The 14493-nt window shown below is 40.2% G+C and overlaps 1 protein-coding gene across 2 annotated transcripts in view; it reads right to left on the bottom strand.

The window, feature by feature from the left end:
* Positions 1–381: 381 nt before the first annotated feature.
* CPA6 (carboxypeptidase A6) overlaps positions 382–14493 on the bottom strand; it is a 143168-nt gene continuing 129056 nt past the window's right edge. For both annotated transcript variants that reach the window (XM_080380390.1, XM_080380391.1), the window contains 2 exons: positions 10824–10908; positions 382–9217 (listed from right to left, as the gene is read on the bottom strand). In XM_080380390.1, the coding sequence (XP_080236516.1) occupies positions 9030–9217; positions 10824–10908 (273 nt within the window). In that variant the 3' untranslated portion in view covers positions 382–9029. The remainder of the gene's footprint in view (positions 9218–10823; positions 10909–14493) is intronic.

The raw sequence follows: 14493 nt of genomic DNA, 5'->3' as shown, positions 1-14493 counted from the left end.
AGAATGGGAGGATTTACTGGGATATGTCAGGAATCTCAAGAAACCCTTTTGTCTGTAGGATTATTGCCAGTTGCCAATATGCTGAATAATAGTGACTGGGCTGCTTGGATCTTTTTCATGGTGGTGTATGTAATTGTCAGGAAACGCCTCAGGTGAAGCATGGGGAGATATGTATTGAAGTGTGTGAACCTTGCTAAGTAACACTCTTTTGTGTAAGAAAGAAATTTGCAGAGGTTAAAGATTATTATTTATTTATTGTTCCTTTTTTTGAAAGATATATACTAGGCAAACGGACTGGCTCTGGCTGTGGTAAAATAATTTCCTACACTGAATGGCAAGTAAAATGATACATATCCAACAGTTTTCCCTTTCATTGCAGCCTTGACTTCTGTACTTCAGTGAATCTGAGCATGAAGTGTGGTTTAAATAGATACACACTGTCAAGATTTAGTGAAGCCTAAGAAAGCCTTCCTTGAAACATTCCCATATAAGTCTCATCTCCTGGGTTCCAATGCTGCTTTGTGCTTGGAATTTATTGCATGTCTTTAATTTCATACTGTATATTTGTGCTGCTGCAAATATCTTTTTCAGCTATCGGATCAATCTATTTTTGAAAAGCTGTGTGCTTATGAAATGCGTTGCAATGCAGAAGAATAGAGAAAAATCATCATTGCGTGGCATGGTGTCTAATGAAAAGTGGAAGAATAAGACACTTCCATCATGCAGCGGGGTCAGCACTTTGACAAACTTAATGACAAAGTGGGGCTCTCTGTAAAGGAAGCTAATCTTAAACCTCTTTAATTTTGGTCGCTAGTATCTTACAGCAGATATATGGCTCTTTTTACACTTCTACACATTCCCTTGTTGAAATATGGCCCAAATATAATGCAGATGACTTCTGCTACCTCGGTATGGAATCCACTGTCCTACTTCTTCACGCAGCAGCTACTAATCTGGTTGTGCTGTGTTAGGCTTTATCCACACATACAGCTGGAGAGGTGGAGACAGAATGCCAACTTGCATGGACCGGGAAACACTGAAATTGCCAGGGAAGGTAGTAAGCATTGCTAGATAGACACCTTTACCTTGTTGGTAATATCCACATGCATTAAAATGTATGTCACAGGATTCCTGAATATTAGTTAACATTGTGCCCATGGAGTACTCCAAAGGCTGGTAATTTTTTAAGAAAGAGAAGCTTGTCTGTGACACCATCAGATGAACAGAGAAGTGATTCTCTTGATTTCAGTGTCTGTTTGGTCTTCTCTGCTTGTTACTTTTAGAAAAAAACAGCAGTATCTGTTTACTTACTCAGGATGAAGATATTTTTATACTTCTCACAGAGTGTCATTCAATCTAAAATGATTACTCTCTGTTTGTTTGCCAATTTTTTTTTCTAAGTTTTGTTCTTCCAGCTGTTTGTTTAATCACAGATAGCCGTTCGCTCTCCCAGTAGGCCATTTGATCCAACAGTCCTCTATTCATTCAACACATTAACATTATTCAACATTATTTCCTTTCTTCTTTCTTAAGTATTGGTGCTTCAGTGATTTTATTCCTGGTTAAAAATAAAAATGCCTTTTTATACTAGTTCAAGTAATGTCTACTGTTCTTGTGACATAGAGTCTTGCTATTTAATTTGAGCTTTTTCCTCTACTCCATGTTAGACTTCTGTCCTTTGCCTTTATTTTTGGTCCTGATACTGAGTGAAAATGGAAAACTTGCTCCCAGTGTTCCACCTTCGGTCTGTGCATTTAGAATCAGAGTATGAAGATGATACATGCTGTCCTTAGTATGGTTTTGGATAAAACTTTTCATAAATCATTTGCCTTCTGGGATTACACCCCCCACCCCCACCCCCCGACAAACTATTAGTTTTCAACAGAATGAAAACCACTGAATCCAAAAAGGAATTTTTAAGGAAACACCTTTCTGTGTGCCCTTCAATAGACACCTAAATGGGGGAGAGTTATTCTTTCGCATATTCAGGCTTTAGCACAGATGGATTGTTTAAGATTCCCATAGAAGCAAAAGAAAAACAAGACAGTGGTTCCAGGAATTTTAAATAGCACTGTTTCTGATGGGCTGGGTGCCACCAGATCTGCAGCCAGGCACACCAGCGAAGGAGCCCTTCCCCTGGTGCCGTGCAGAGGAGTGTGAAATGGCCAGGGACCTTCCTTTCTTTGTTAAAACTCTGGTACAGACTTGAGTGGTTTTCCAAACAGTCAGTCCTGTCAGCGGTGGAGATGTGATGTTCCTACTCTCAGCTCAAGAGGAGAGAGTTGTAGATGAGCATCCCAACTTTCATTAGCCGGTCTGCATCAGAACTGCTCTCTGAAGAGCAGCCCATTTTTCAGGCATGTTTGCTATGACGTCTCTGTTGAGATATTCTCCTGAAGTTTGCACTTATTATCTGCAGTGTTGGTGGGTATGTGTTCGACAGGTAGTAGACTACATCCATTGACTCCCTAAACAGCCTTCAGCATGACAGCCATTTCAGATTATTTCTACTTCAGCTTCTCAGAAAAGAGACTTTGTTTCTTAGGAAAGAAACCTTATTACAATAATCGTAACAACTTCAATAGAAAAATTTTAAAATGTATAAGAAAGGGTGATTTTTTTGGTCTAAAATTAGTCTTTTAAAAATGTGTTCCTGGAAATGGCTAATACAGAGAAGAAGCAGTCCAAAAATCCTGGTGGCAGCTGCTATGGGCCTGTAGGCTCCCTGGTGCTGTCCTGACTTCCCAGGAGCAGCCTCAGACACCTCTTTGGTCATTCTGGGCAATGGTATAGGACCTTATTCATAACCCACGAGGTAACGGAGTTTTTCTGGGATGCAGTCTGCATTGGGATTTGAGGGTGTAACACCTTACAGCCTCTGCCCTAAGTGTTCACAACAGCAAACCCCAGCCTCTTAACTCTGTACGGTGCAACATGCCGAAGGGCTGGGCCCATGATCTGAGCTTGTAGGTGGCGTGTCAACAGTAGTAGCAGATAACCCACAGAAATACGCTGCAGCAGCCCCAGGAGGAGAGCTGCTTGTGTTGCGCCAGTGAAATGGTGTCAAGGGCTTTTAGGGCACTGGCCGAGCGAGCTGAACTTGCGTGTGCTTACAGCAGGCTTAGGAGAGATGCTGAACACATGCTGCCTGCTATCAGCAGCCCTGTGGTTGCCAAGAATTGCAGCTACACCATTACGTAAACCATCACACAGTACACATTGTGCCGACAGACATCTTGTTTGTGTGTGAATGGATCTGCGTAGGTATGTGGGGAAGTTCACACATTTTAACAGGTTCATGATTTAAATTTAGTACCAAAAGTTAGGCTCTTTTATAGCCTGAAGTCATCACTGACAGACAGTATTCCCTTCTTTTTTGAAATGGAGGAAGAGAAATGAAGGTGCATGCAGCATGATATAGCAAATTTATCCTGTTAGAGAAAGCTCCAGTATATTTTGTCTTTTTAACAGAGTCTGTGCTAACAAGGCCAAAGAGCAGCTCTGGTTCTCCTGCCACACTAGCAGGCATTTCACCCATTTAACCCTTAGAAAACTGGCTGGGTTAGGGGAAAATAACAATACTTTTTTCCAAACCATACCAAGCTCTGGGCATGTGATAATTTAATTCAGAGTAAAGCAATTAGTCTGTATAAAGAACTTAAAGTATACCAAGTTGATTTTTTTAAAAAGTAGCTATTTCTAGCTCATTAAGCACAGAACCCTTTACACTCAGCTTTTTGACTGCACTCCTTCACTTCAGCCCAGTTAAGCCAGACTTTCTCAATCTAGAAAGAAAGTGGAATGAAACAAGGCCAATGAAACAGCAAGTATAGAAGTCATTTCTGCTCAGCTTTTCAGGCTGCTGTATGGTCTTTTTTTCTGTTATGACATGCTGAAAACAATAAGCCACCTGAAAACTCTGGCTGTGATTCATTATTTTCAAGAAAATTGAAAATTCTGTTATAAAATGAAACTTTCTCAGACTCTTTTGTGTGTATGTATCTTCAGACTTAACTTGATATTCTGCTCAGAACCGGTAAAAAGAAAAAGGGTTCATTATTTGGTTAAAAAAAGGGACAGCCCTCCCAGCACAGAGCCATCCTGGTATAATAGCCGGGCATGTTGTAGTCAGCACGAAAGACTAAAACACCTGCTCGCAGTTGTAGCACAATATTTATTTCGCAAACCATTACCTATTATTTGAGATAAAGCATATGCTCCTATAGGCCTGAGGGTAGATTAAAATATTTCATTGTTATGCTTATGCTGCCGCCTGTCTTCTTCAATAATGCCAAGCAGTGCTACAGTGGCTGGACTCCTCTTAAGAGCAGGCAGGAAGGATGGATGAAATATATTACTCCATGTCTTTACGGCAATGGATGGATTTTTTTTGTTGCAAGCAAAGTGTACTTTCTGCATGGCTGGGGACAGTGGCAGATTTTTTAAATTAACATTTGAATCCATATTTATGAGTGCATTCCCTGATGTCTAAACCCAAGGTCAAGCCCTGCCGTGCTTGACCCAGTCTCTCAGGAGAGGGCTTGAAAGGATCTGCAAATGGAGAGAGCTGAGACTTTCTGCTTGACTGCTCAAGCCTGACGGGCATCATGGGCTAAACATTTACCTATTCTAAATGTCTTTGCCCTAAACATCATTTGCTAAGGAGAACCACGTGTTAGCTCACGGCTCTGGAGTGACTTTATCCCAAACTGCAGATATTAACAGAAGAGCTTGGTAAGGCAGGCTTTTTTGACACCACATGCAGCCTAAGGCTGTGGATTTCCAACATCCAGTGCGTGCCGCTTAGGGAGACAGGCGTGTTGAGCCGAGGACTGTGAAAACCACTTTGGAGTTGTTCACCTTCCTCCACGACAGACCCACCAATGGCATCGGCGCTCCCGACTTCAGGGTGCTGATGGGACTTGAAAGTGCATCGATGCACTCAGCCAGAAGGCAGCTCTCTCCACACCCAGCTCCTTCCACACAGGGAAGGAGGCAGCAATGACAGCTATTTGGACCTTAATTTTTTATCCTGAATAAGAATCGGGCATACATTAAGCACATCAAATGGCCTGTGTTTTCTGTGGACAGATTTTCAACTCAGAAAAGGTATTTTGTATGGTGAGCATTTAAAAATGTTTTTAAAGAAGTATAGCTAATGTCACAGGGTTTATATTTTAAAAGACTCTGTAATTTAGTTGAATTTCTGTTCTCTTGGCCTGTTTTCTACACAGAGGGATAGTTATATCTCTATGCATCTGAGATACTATTCTAGTGGTTTACCATCAGTTAAGAACTGCATGAAAATAGTAATATCGGGCTTTTAGGCACAGAAGTAAAAAAACATGCAGTCATTTATGTGTGAGACTGAGGTTTTTTAACAATGAATGTGACAGCTATATAACAGTGGGCTATGGAAATGATACAGTAGATTTGCACAGCCAAAGGAAAGATCAAGGTGCTTACATAAATACTTAACTACTCTACCAATGCTACTGCGTATCTTATTCTTTGAGTGGTACATTAAATCAAATGTAAACATAAAAAAGGGAAGGGATTGTTTTACATTAATAAACTAGGATAGTTGAGTAGAAACTTATTTTTGGTAGGAAATGTAATGCTTACTTTGCATCCTTAAGAATGAGATGCAGTCTTTTCAATAAACAGTTATTTTGTGCAGTTCTCGAGCAGGCAGTGCAGTCTGCATGCTGCAGTTTGTTATAGACCAGTGGACTTGCACTGGGTGCTTCGAACTAAATGCATGTTGGCACGTAATGTCATCTGAACTCCTTCTATTCAAAATCCAGAAATTTCAAAAAAGAATTGCAGCTTTCCATAGGACTTACGTGTTATATGAGTGACCAAATACACTGGCCTTTATGAAGCGGCTTCTGAAAAACACACAGGGACCTACAACCATCAGCTGTGTTTTCTTTAAGGTATGCAAGCAAACTCAATACCTTTTTTAACCTATAAAGGCCAATTTTTAAATCAATTTATGAATGATGATTCAAGGTAATTTGGGATAATTATTTTGTTGTTGGGAAGGGTGACTTGAGGCCTGTTTCCTTCACATTAAGTAATCTGTGTGTTTTGTTTATAAAAAATAAAAGCTATCAAAAACCATAATGGATGTTCACAAAAGCTTGTCTGAGCACTTTTTCCAAGTTACAAAAGTGGTTATAATTATTCTATCAATAATCAATGGAAGTGCAACTCCTGGAATTCACATAATCATTATGTATGTGACTTTGACTGCTTGGTTAATAACCAGTGTTTTGCTGTTCACATACTTTTTATTGTGTTGAATGATAAACTATAACTATGATCATAAAATAAATTCACTTTTCTCAAAACCAGTTATTGATTCAGTTGTCCTGTAGCAATAAAGACTGCTGAAGAGGAGTAGAAAGGGAAAAGAAGCAAGCAATTATGGAGATAAAAAAGGGCTGTTCAGGGAGGTAACATTTGTAAGTTGCAAAGGCTGTCATTCCATATCCAAATAGCTGTTTTTCAATAGTCCTTTCCTTAGGGTAAACTATTCTATTTAGAATCACTCTTGCTGATAAACTGTCTTACGAATTCTTAATTCAGGAAATAGGGATTGTTCTTTTCTTGTGACTGTCTCTCTGATCAGCTTTAGTGACCCTGAAATTAAAGGGCTCAGACACTATTTACACTTGCGTTCAGCTATGGGGCACTGAATTACCCTGCACAGGTCTTCAAAACTCAGCTCAGAGTTTACAGTTGCACATAATACACAGTATTCAGGCTGAGTCAATCCAGATACCAGGATGTAGCTTTATTGATGGGCTGATTTTGCTATCAAGTACTTCTAAATGTAAAAGACAAATTAAGAATACTTGCAATTACTCCTGTCCAAGGTGGTCAACTAGATCTACGATGTTAGGTCCTTTTGGTAAGTAAAAGAGGGTTGGGTTTGGGTTTTTTTTTCCTTTCTTGCTCCAAGAGTTCAATTACTTTTCAGTACCAGTGGAGATGTGATGGTATGATGATAAAGCTGAAATATTTTCATATGACAAACTGTTGGGACTATGAGCAGGAATCATAACCATCACATCTGAATCTGTTTTCTCCTGGCCCATACTTGGAAATGTTTGTACTGCGGCAATCCAGAGGTAAACTTGCCTCATGCTGATCAGGCATCTCTTACGCCTTCTGTCCTTCACCTTCTGTCTCTTATGTCCTTGTAGTAGTTCAGTCTTGTCACCTAAATCCAGAATAACAATTGGTGCTAATACTGAATTTACACCACTATCAAGGCCAAGGGCAAGAATCTGTGCATAGTAGAAGACAGTTATTTCTGCCTGAAAAATATTTAATGATTAGGGTCATAAGCAATTGGAAATGACTACTGGATAGATATTTTGAGAGCCTCTGTCTCCCAGATTTTTATTAAGCCAGAATAGAAACATTACTCAAACAAGTGTGAACGAATCAAATCTGAACAAGCTTTCAGAAAGCTTGTTTAAAATAAATACTTTTTATTAACAAAATGTTAAACAAAGAGAATGCAATTCTGTCAGCTTTCCTCACTGATTGTCTTCTGCAGTCCTGAAAACAATGGAATTCTTAATTAAAGATGGTGCTTCCTAGTCTTATAAAGGTTGTCTGTTTGCTAAGTTCAATTACTTATTTAGAGAGGATGTAGGTTTTGTAAAATATTGCATCCTTGATGTTGTTAACATTTTACAGATGGGCAAAAGTGTTACATCCTTGAACTAAAGCTTTAACAATTAAATGAAATATGAAGAATACTTCAAAAGCATTTAATGATTTTATTAACAAATATGTTTTATTTAATGTTATGGCATAAGATTAGATTCAAAATTAGTAAAGTAAAATATATGCTTTTGCAGATACAATAAGATAAAAAAATAGTATTTTAAAAGTACCAAAACCCCCTCAAAAAGTTGTTATATTTTCTGTGTTTTCATTATTATTCTTTCAAACATGGTACTTACTCACTGTATTTTAGCTGTAAAGCTTCTGCTTTCACCTCCATCTCATTTAAGAATCTATTATTAATTCCTTTGAAACATGCAAAAATTATGACTTCCAAGAAGAACAGCCACATAGCCACAGAGCTACATAACTCACTGCAAGAATACTGATAAATAAAACATCCCTTAACATCGGGCTATTACAGTTTAAGGCTAGGTCCCTGGCTGGTGGAAATGGGCAGACACCAACTAGAGCAGAACCCAGATGCACCAAGTTGATTGCCAGCTTCCAAGTTCCAAGTCATGGCAAAATGCTTTGTCTCTCCATAAAGCACAGTATTGTATGTCTCAATAATAATTCACTATAATTCTTACACATCTCTAGGGAAGTTACATTTTCAAAGGCAATACGTTGATTGTGAGTCCACCCCAATATATACAATTGGAAATAAGTTTCTCTGAACAGTTAAAGGAAACCTTGGGTCAAATTCTTGCATTACATGAAAAAAAGTCGCAAAAGTGCATATATAAGTATGTATACATGCAGAAGGAATCCACATTGCCACTTGTAGCACAGCCAGCTGCAACTATATGCTATTTACTGCTATAGACACGGGCCTGTGCTGCATCACAGAGCACATATACATGAATGTAAACTTCATCCCTTTGTTCGAGAGATTAAGGGAAGAAACTTAGGGAAATCTTCCCGTTAGGGAAAGGAGTAAGGCCACAGACTGTCTGGAAGTGGAGTTTTATTTCAGGCACCTGTATGTGGACCTGGACCTGCTCCACTGAAGTTGCAGAATGAAAGCTTTATTGCAAAAAGGACAGACTATTTTACACTAAACTGGTAACTAAGCTAGTACATCAGCTTTATGGGCTTTTGTAGAGCAGGTATTAAATGATTTATTCCATTTCCCACAAGTAAATCTGGTAGAAGCAATACCGTATTTCCCATTAGCTTCTATAATTTTGAAGTGACCAGGTTTAGAATGGCAACTGGACACACTGAAAGGCATCAGCGCTGGGAGCAAAATGCTCACTTCCAGCTCCTACAAATAGCTCTCAATGACATTTCTTCAGCAGATGAAGAGTTATATTTTTAACTGCAAGCATGGTCTCTGTGCAGGTTGGTTTGATCAGTGTCTCGGGAAGTAAAAATCCAAAATGGCCTGTGTCACGCAGCTCAAACGCAAACGCGTAGGGGATGCCATTTTTGTAGGCCCAGTCCATAGAACTACCGGAACTCACATCTGAAAGAGGGAATTCAGAGAAATTTTTTAAAAATGTTAAATGCAGGTCATGCTGAAAGCACCAGAGCGTTCTTGTGGTATCTTGTCTCCAGAACTCCGTGAATATACTTGCAGCTCCAACTGTTGCTTGCCCTGACCCTGAACACCCTTCAGAGAAGGTCACGAGCACTCTCCACAATATGGATTAGACCCTTGATTTTCACAGGAAAAAAATTAATAACTGACTTTTCTGTGTAAAGCAAAACTTTAATAAAAGAGAACATTTAGAATAAAGCCTCAAACTGTTCTTGTCCCCAGGTGAGTGTAGTCTAAACCTTTGCTTCCACAAGGATCTCCCAGCTGGACTGGAGCTCTGCATGCCCCTAAGTTTAACTTTGTTTTTTTAGGCAATTCCTTTGCAGGGGGAATGGAGAAAGCTAACAAAGTAATCTGAATTCTCCATTTCAAAGTGCTTTTACAATTCTTTTCATTTCTGTCTTGTTTTCTCACCATTTCCTTACAGCATGAAAGCATTTGCATAGGTGGTGTCTAATATTAACAAACCTTGCTGAGGAAGTGTACTTCTTATCTCCATATGTTGATTACCCAAGACATTCATATTTATATAAAGATCCATCTCCCATGTGGCCTGCTGTCTTCTGCGCAATTCTGGCATTAATTCACGCTGCTCTTCCTTTGACATAGTGACTGACTGCACTGTAATGAGCACAAGATGGTGGCTGTGCTGTGAGATGGAGGCCCACAATGAAGTGGAGCTCCAGCCAAAACACAGTAACAGCAGAGGAGATGCAGGAAGTTACTTACGAAAAAAACCTGCTATTTACTGAAGTTTCTCACTTTTTCAATGTCTGTTATCATTACTGAGAGCATTCAGGCCTCATAGTTTCAGTAAAAAAAAAAAAGAAAAAAAAAAGGTGTGTTGCTGAAACCCCTTGAACTTCTTTTTCTCTTACCTGTCTTCGTGGAGTTTGCCTGACAAATGTTGTTACATACTTAGAAAGCATATTTTAAAGATATTTTGTTATAGGGAAAAATGCATTTGAAATCTCTCTCTGAAAAAATGGAAGCTGTCCAAATAAAGATACTGTTGCCATCATTTATCATCACCTAGACACAGAGACATTTGAAACCCAGCTTTTAAAGACATGACCCTAACTTTTAGAATGAGCTCTGTGAATAGCTGTATCTGTCACAATAGCACAGGAGAGGCAAAGTAATGGTGAAAAATGAAACCTACTTTGAATTATTTCCTCCCAAATATTTTATAACTTAGTACTGCATTTACAGTATCTGATAAATATATGGTTTTTTAAATCTTGTTTTACTTTTTTTTTTAAATCTGGGTTTATATGTTCTGGACTTGTTATTTTCTGGCTTTCTTGTCTCCAATGCGTTGGATTTTAATCTCTTTTATTGCATCAACTGAGTTAATCTTAGCGCAATCAACGGACTGAATCTGTTACTAAACTTCATCTTCGCCTTCCTCACCATCCACAACTGGAACAAAGTTCACTTTAAACAGTGTTTGCTTCCTCTATTATAATAATAGTAATCTTCTTACTATAGGTAGATCAAAGTCACAAACCTGTGCCAGAGGAAAACTTACACAAAGTGCTAGATGCAGGACCATATCTGTATCTTACACCATAGGCTGACTGAAGAGCATTAACAGCATTATAGGCTGCTGATTCCTGTGGGGGGTAGAAAAACAAACACATAAATTACACTCTGAATTAAATACTGTAATGGGATTGGAACCTGAGCTATGGATCATTGAGTTCTGGTGTGATGCTGTGTTCTGTGAGTCTGTGGCAGCTAATTTAAAATTACTGTAAAGGATAAATGCATTATTTATTTTTATTGACAGCAGTTCCCTAATTCCCTGAAAAACTTGGTTCAGTATTTTCATGGCATAAAGCAGCTCACTGCACTGCGAATGATCAGCCATTACGCATTTGTAATTACAGGTATATATACCAATTTAGTGACACAACAAATTCAGGCAACACGTGAGACCATGAGATGAAATAATCTCTTTTTCTATGCTGTTTAAAAGCCACGCATGCATTTTCTGCCAGTACCTGTGGATGCATTTCCCAGTCCACTAAACCACATCTCTGCTAGATTTGTGAAGGGAAATGATCTCTTGCTGACACTCGACAGTGGTGCAGTGAGCAGACTGGGAAGAAAGAAAGAGGCAGATTCCACTCCTGAATCTCTGATGAGCAAGTGAATGCTCACTGCTGGTCTAACTTTCTCTGGGGCCAGATGATGTAGGCTTGGATAATTCTTTCCACTATTACAGAAATGTGACTTCAGTACCCTATGGGGAAAATCAGCACCTACATTTCAACATCCATGTGGATACAGTCTGTTTAGGTGGTTCATGGTATCCTGTGAAACTAGGTGCTGAAGGCCTGGCCCATGGCAAATCCTGAGGGTCACACATGGATAGTACATGCAAACTCAGAAAAGGGACGCATGCATTCAGAAGAAAAAGGAGTATCATGATCCCAAAGGAAAGGATCCATGGAGAATGTACAGTGAAGGCCAGGAATATCTAGGAAAAAAGAGCCATCTCCCTGCAGAGACTGGGAAATGAACATCTGGAGCTAGAAACTGCTGGACTTTGAACCACTGGGTAAAGCTGCAATGGTTGTTTTAGTTGTTTTATTTCTGTGAACTGAAGAGCTGTAGCTTACAGTTTATGCAGCGTTTCATGAACTCACTCCTTACCTTGAGTAAAGAAGCCAGAGAAAACTGCTTTAAAATGTCGTTTCAGAAAAAAGTATACAAAAGTTCATTTTCACTTACTGGTCAGCAAGTAGGGCTTTGGAGAGTTGATTTTGCACTGAGAACTGCTCTTAGCAAATGGAAGAGCACGCTTTTACTCCATTGTAAAAATCCATTAGGCACAACTAGATTTTTTTGGGTTTTTTTTTCACAGCACAGGGACGATAGTGCTGGAGACTGACATTTTCAGCCTGCCCCTTCTCTTCCTCTTGCCACCTCCATGAGTGCGTGGAGGTAGGGACTGCCGAAGTCAGTGCTGCTGGGAACTTCTGCTGGGTTGGGATGTGGGCACTGGCAAGAAACCTCTGACTCACCCTGACACCAAAGATGAGGTGGGAGAAGGTCTGAGGAAGGGGAAAGTGCTGTCACTTGGCACTCTTACTCCTTTTACAGATGCCTCAACTTCTGTGAATCATGACACACAAGACCAATGAAGGGATTGGAGGTGTCAGACCACATGAGGTTGGCAGGGTGGCAGTGCATGGCCCTAGCAGTGGTGGTGGGGCCTCACAGGGCTCCAGGGAGTGGGGAGCTCCAGCTGCAGCCTGGGGCTTTTGTCTGGTGCCTGCATCGAAGCCCCAAGTACCAGGCTCAGTTGCTCAACAGAAATTTGGCGAGCAGCTGTGCTTACCGTCCCAGGGCCATGGTGTGGAGCTGGGGTGGCCTGACAACAGGCCTGATGCCAAGGGAGTGGGAGGCAGGGCTCGGCTGAGGGAGTTGAGATGGGCAGACAGCAATGTCCTGGTAAAGCGGCATGGAAAGGAGAACATAGTCATGAAGGAGAACACTCCCTGTGCATGAGCTACACCTTGTAGAACAATGAGACAACAGAAGCAAGCTCTGTTGAAATCTTTCTGAGGAAGTAGCTTGGCAATGCCCATTTAAAACCAGCACAACAGTACTGGGTTCTGTGCAGAGGCCGCAACCATCTGGAGGCCAAACTGGAGCGACCCAAGTCCACGTCCACATCCACCATGTAGGCAGGCATCCGTGGGCACTGTGAGCTCAATGCTGTTAGCCTTGAGGGGTGCCGCTTGCTTCCACTGTTGGAGTTATATGCCCAAAGAAGGGGACAGTTCTCAACTGCATCGTACCGTGCAGGCTGGATCCTGACTAAATCCAGGCAATCAGTCTTTGAACACCCTCAAGGAGAAAGCTTCACATAAAATTACATGATTTTTACCAAGACATACACAAACTCAGTCATGCCATATAAGTTCATTGTGAACAGTAAGGCAAACAACTGTACAGGAAGAAAAGGGATCAAAAGTAGGTGAAATTTAAAACTCTCGAGATGGATGAATGTTTCTGCTTGTTTTTCAGTCTCAAAGTGCACTTTCATTTTAAGTATCTTAAAAGAACAGATTTCAGGAGAGTGTTAATAAGAAAGGTGTGCCTAAATTAGAACAGAATATGTATGTTGTGATCAGTACACAGCTCTCCAGTTTCAAAGCAACTCTGAATAATTGAACACTTTAATCGAGCTGGTAACTGACAGCTCACTAGAATGATACGACCCAGACAGAAGCATCCTTTCTTCTGCTCAGGATTAATTGTGGCCCCCTCTTAGCACCAAGTGTTTATTTGCTGTGCATGTGGAATCCTGCAGTTGTCCACTGTATGCAGTCTGTGTAGACCAACAAAGCTTGTTCCATCAGCAGCAGGAAACAGAGATCTACCACTTTCCAGCTCACTGTAATTTCCAAGAGAACTGGAGAATCTGAAACTTCAGCCTAAGTCACCATTTTAGACCCTTCAAATATTAAAGACTATTCATTTAGGAGCCACCAGGTGATGGCACATTCGGCTGTACAGAAGTAATAAAACACACAAATAAATAAGCATCAGTATTCCATTCATCTTCACTATGATCCCCATAACAAGCTTTCTAAGTAACAGGAAATTACTTCAGTTTCTTACTCCAACCTCCCTGTTCTTTTTTTGACCTACTGCAATAAAAAGAAGGAAAGAGTCCAAATACTGGCACAATATTTAGAACTGGGATTTGGCTTCCATTTTTCCAGGGCTGTTGTCTAAAACAGTGTGTTTCTTTGTCCTGTTAGGTCTGTGCTCCACTCCCTCTGATGAAAAGCCTGATCCAAGGTCTCACACCTACTACACATCAAAAACTGGGTTCCTTTGGTCTAAAATCTGTGGATGGAAAGAAAGTGTGTGCTGAGGGGCAGTTACTCCCTGTCTCAGAATGGAAATAGCCCTTGAGCAACAAGAACAACATGTACTGAAGATTTACTGGTATGTGTGAAATATCTCAGTTAGAGACTCCTTTTCCTTACAATGAATTTCCTGAAACAGTGTTTGCTATTATTGCGTTACATTACTCTGGATATTTTCATCAGATACCCAGTAATCAACTACTTGCAGAGGAGATGCTGGTTCTTCCTAACACCTTGTCTTTACCTTCTGCTGTGTTGTCTGTTCTTAAAAAAATATTCTTGCACCTGCTGATCTTCAAAGGAATGAAA

The sequence above is a fragment of the Falco punctatus genome (genome assembly GCF_963210335.1).
Source record: "Falco punctatus genome assembly, chromosome: 3".
Taxonomy (NCBI): Eukaryota; Metazoa; Chordata; class Aves; order Falconiformes; family Falconidae; genus Falco; species Falco punctatus.
The sequence above is the reverse complement of the archived record's forward strand: the minus strand, read 5'-3'. Positions and strand labels throughout refer to the sequence as shown.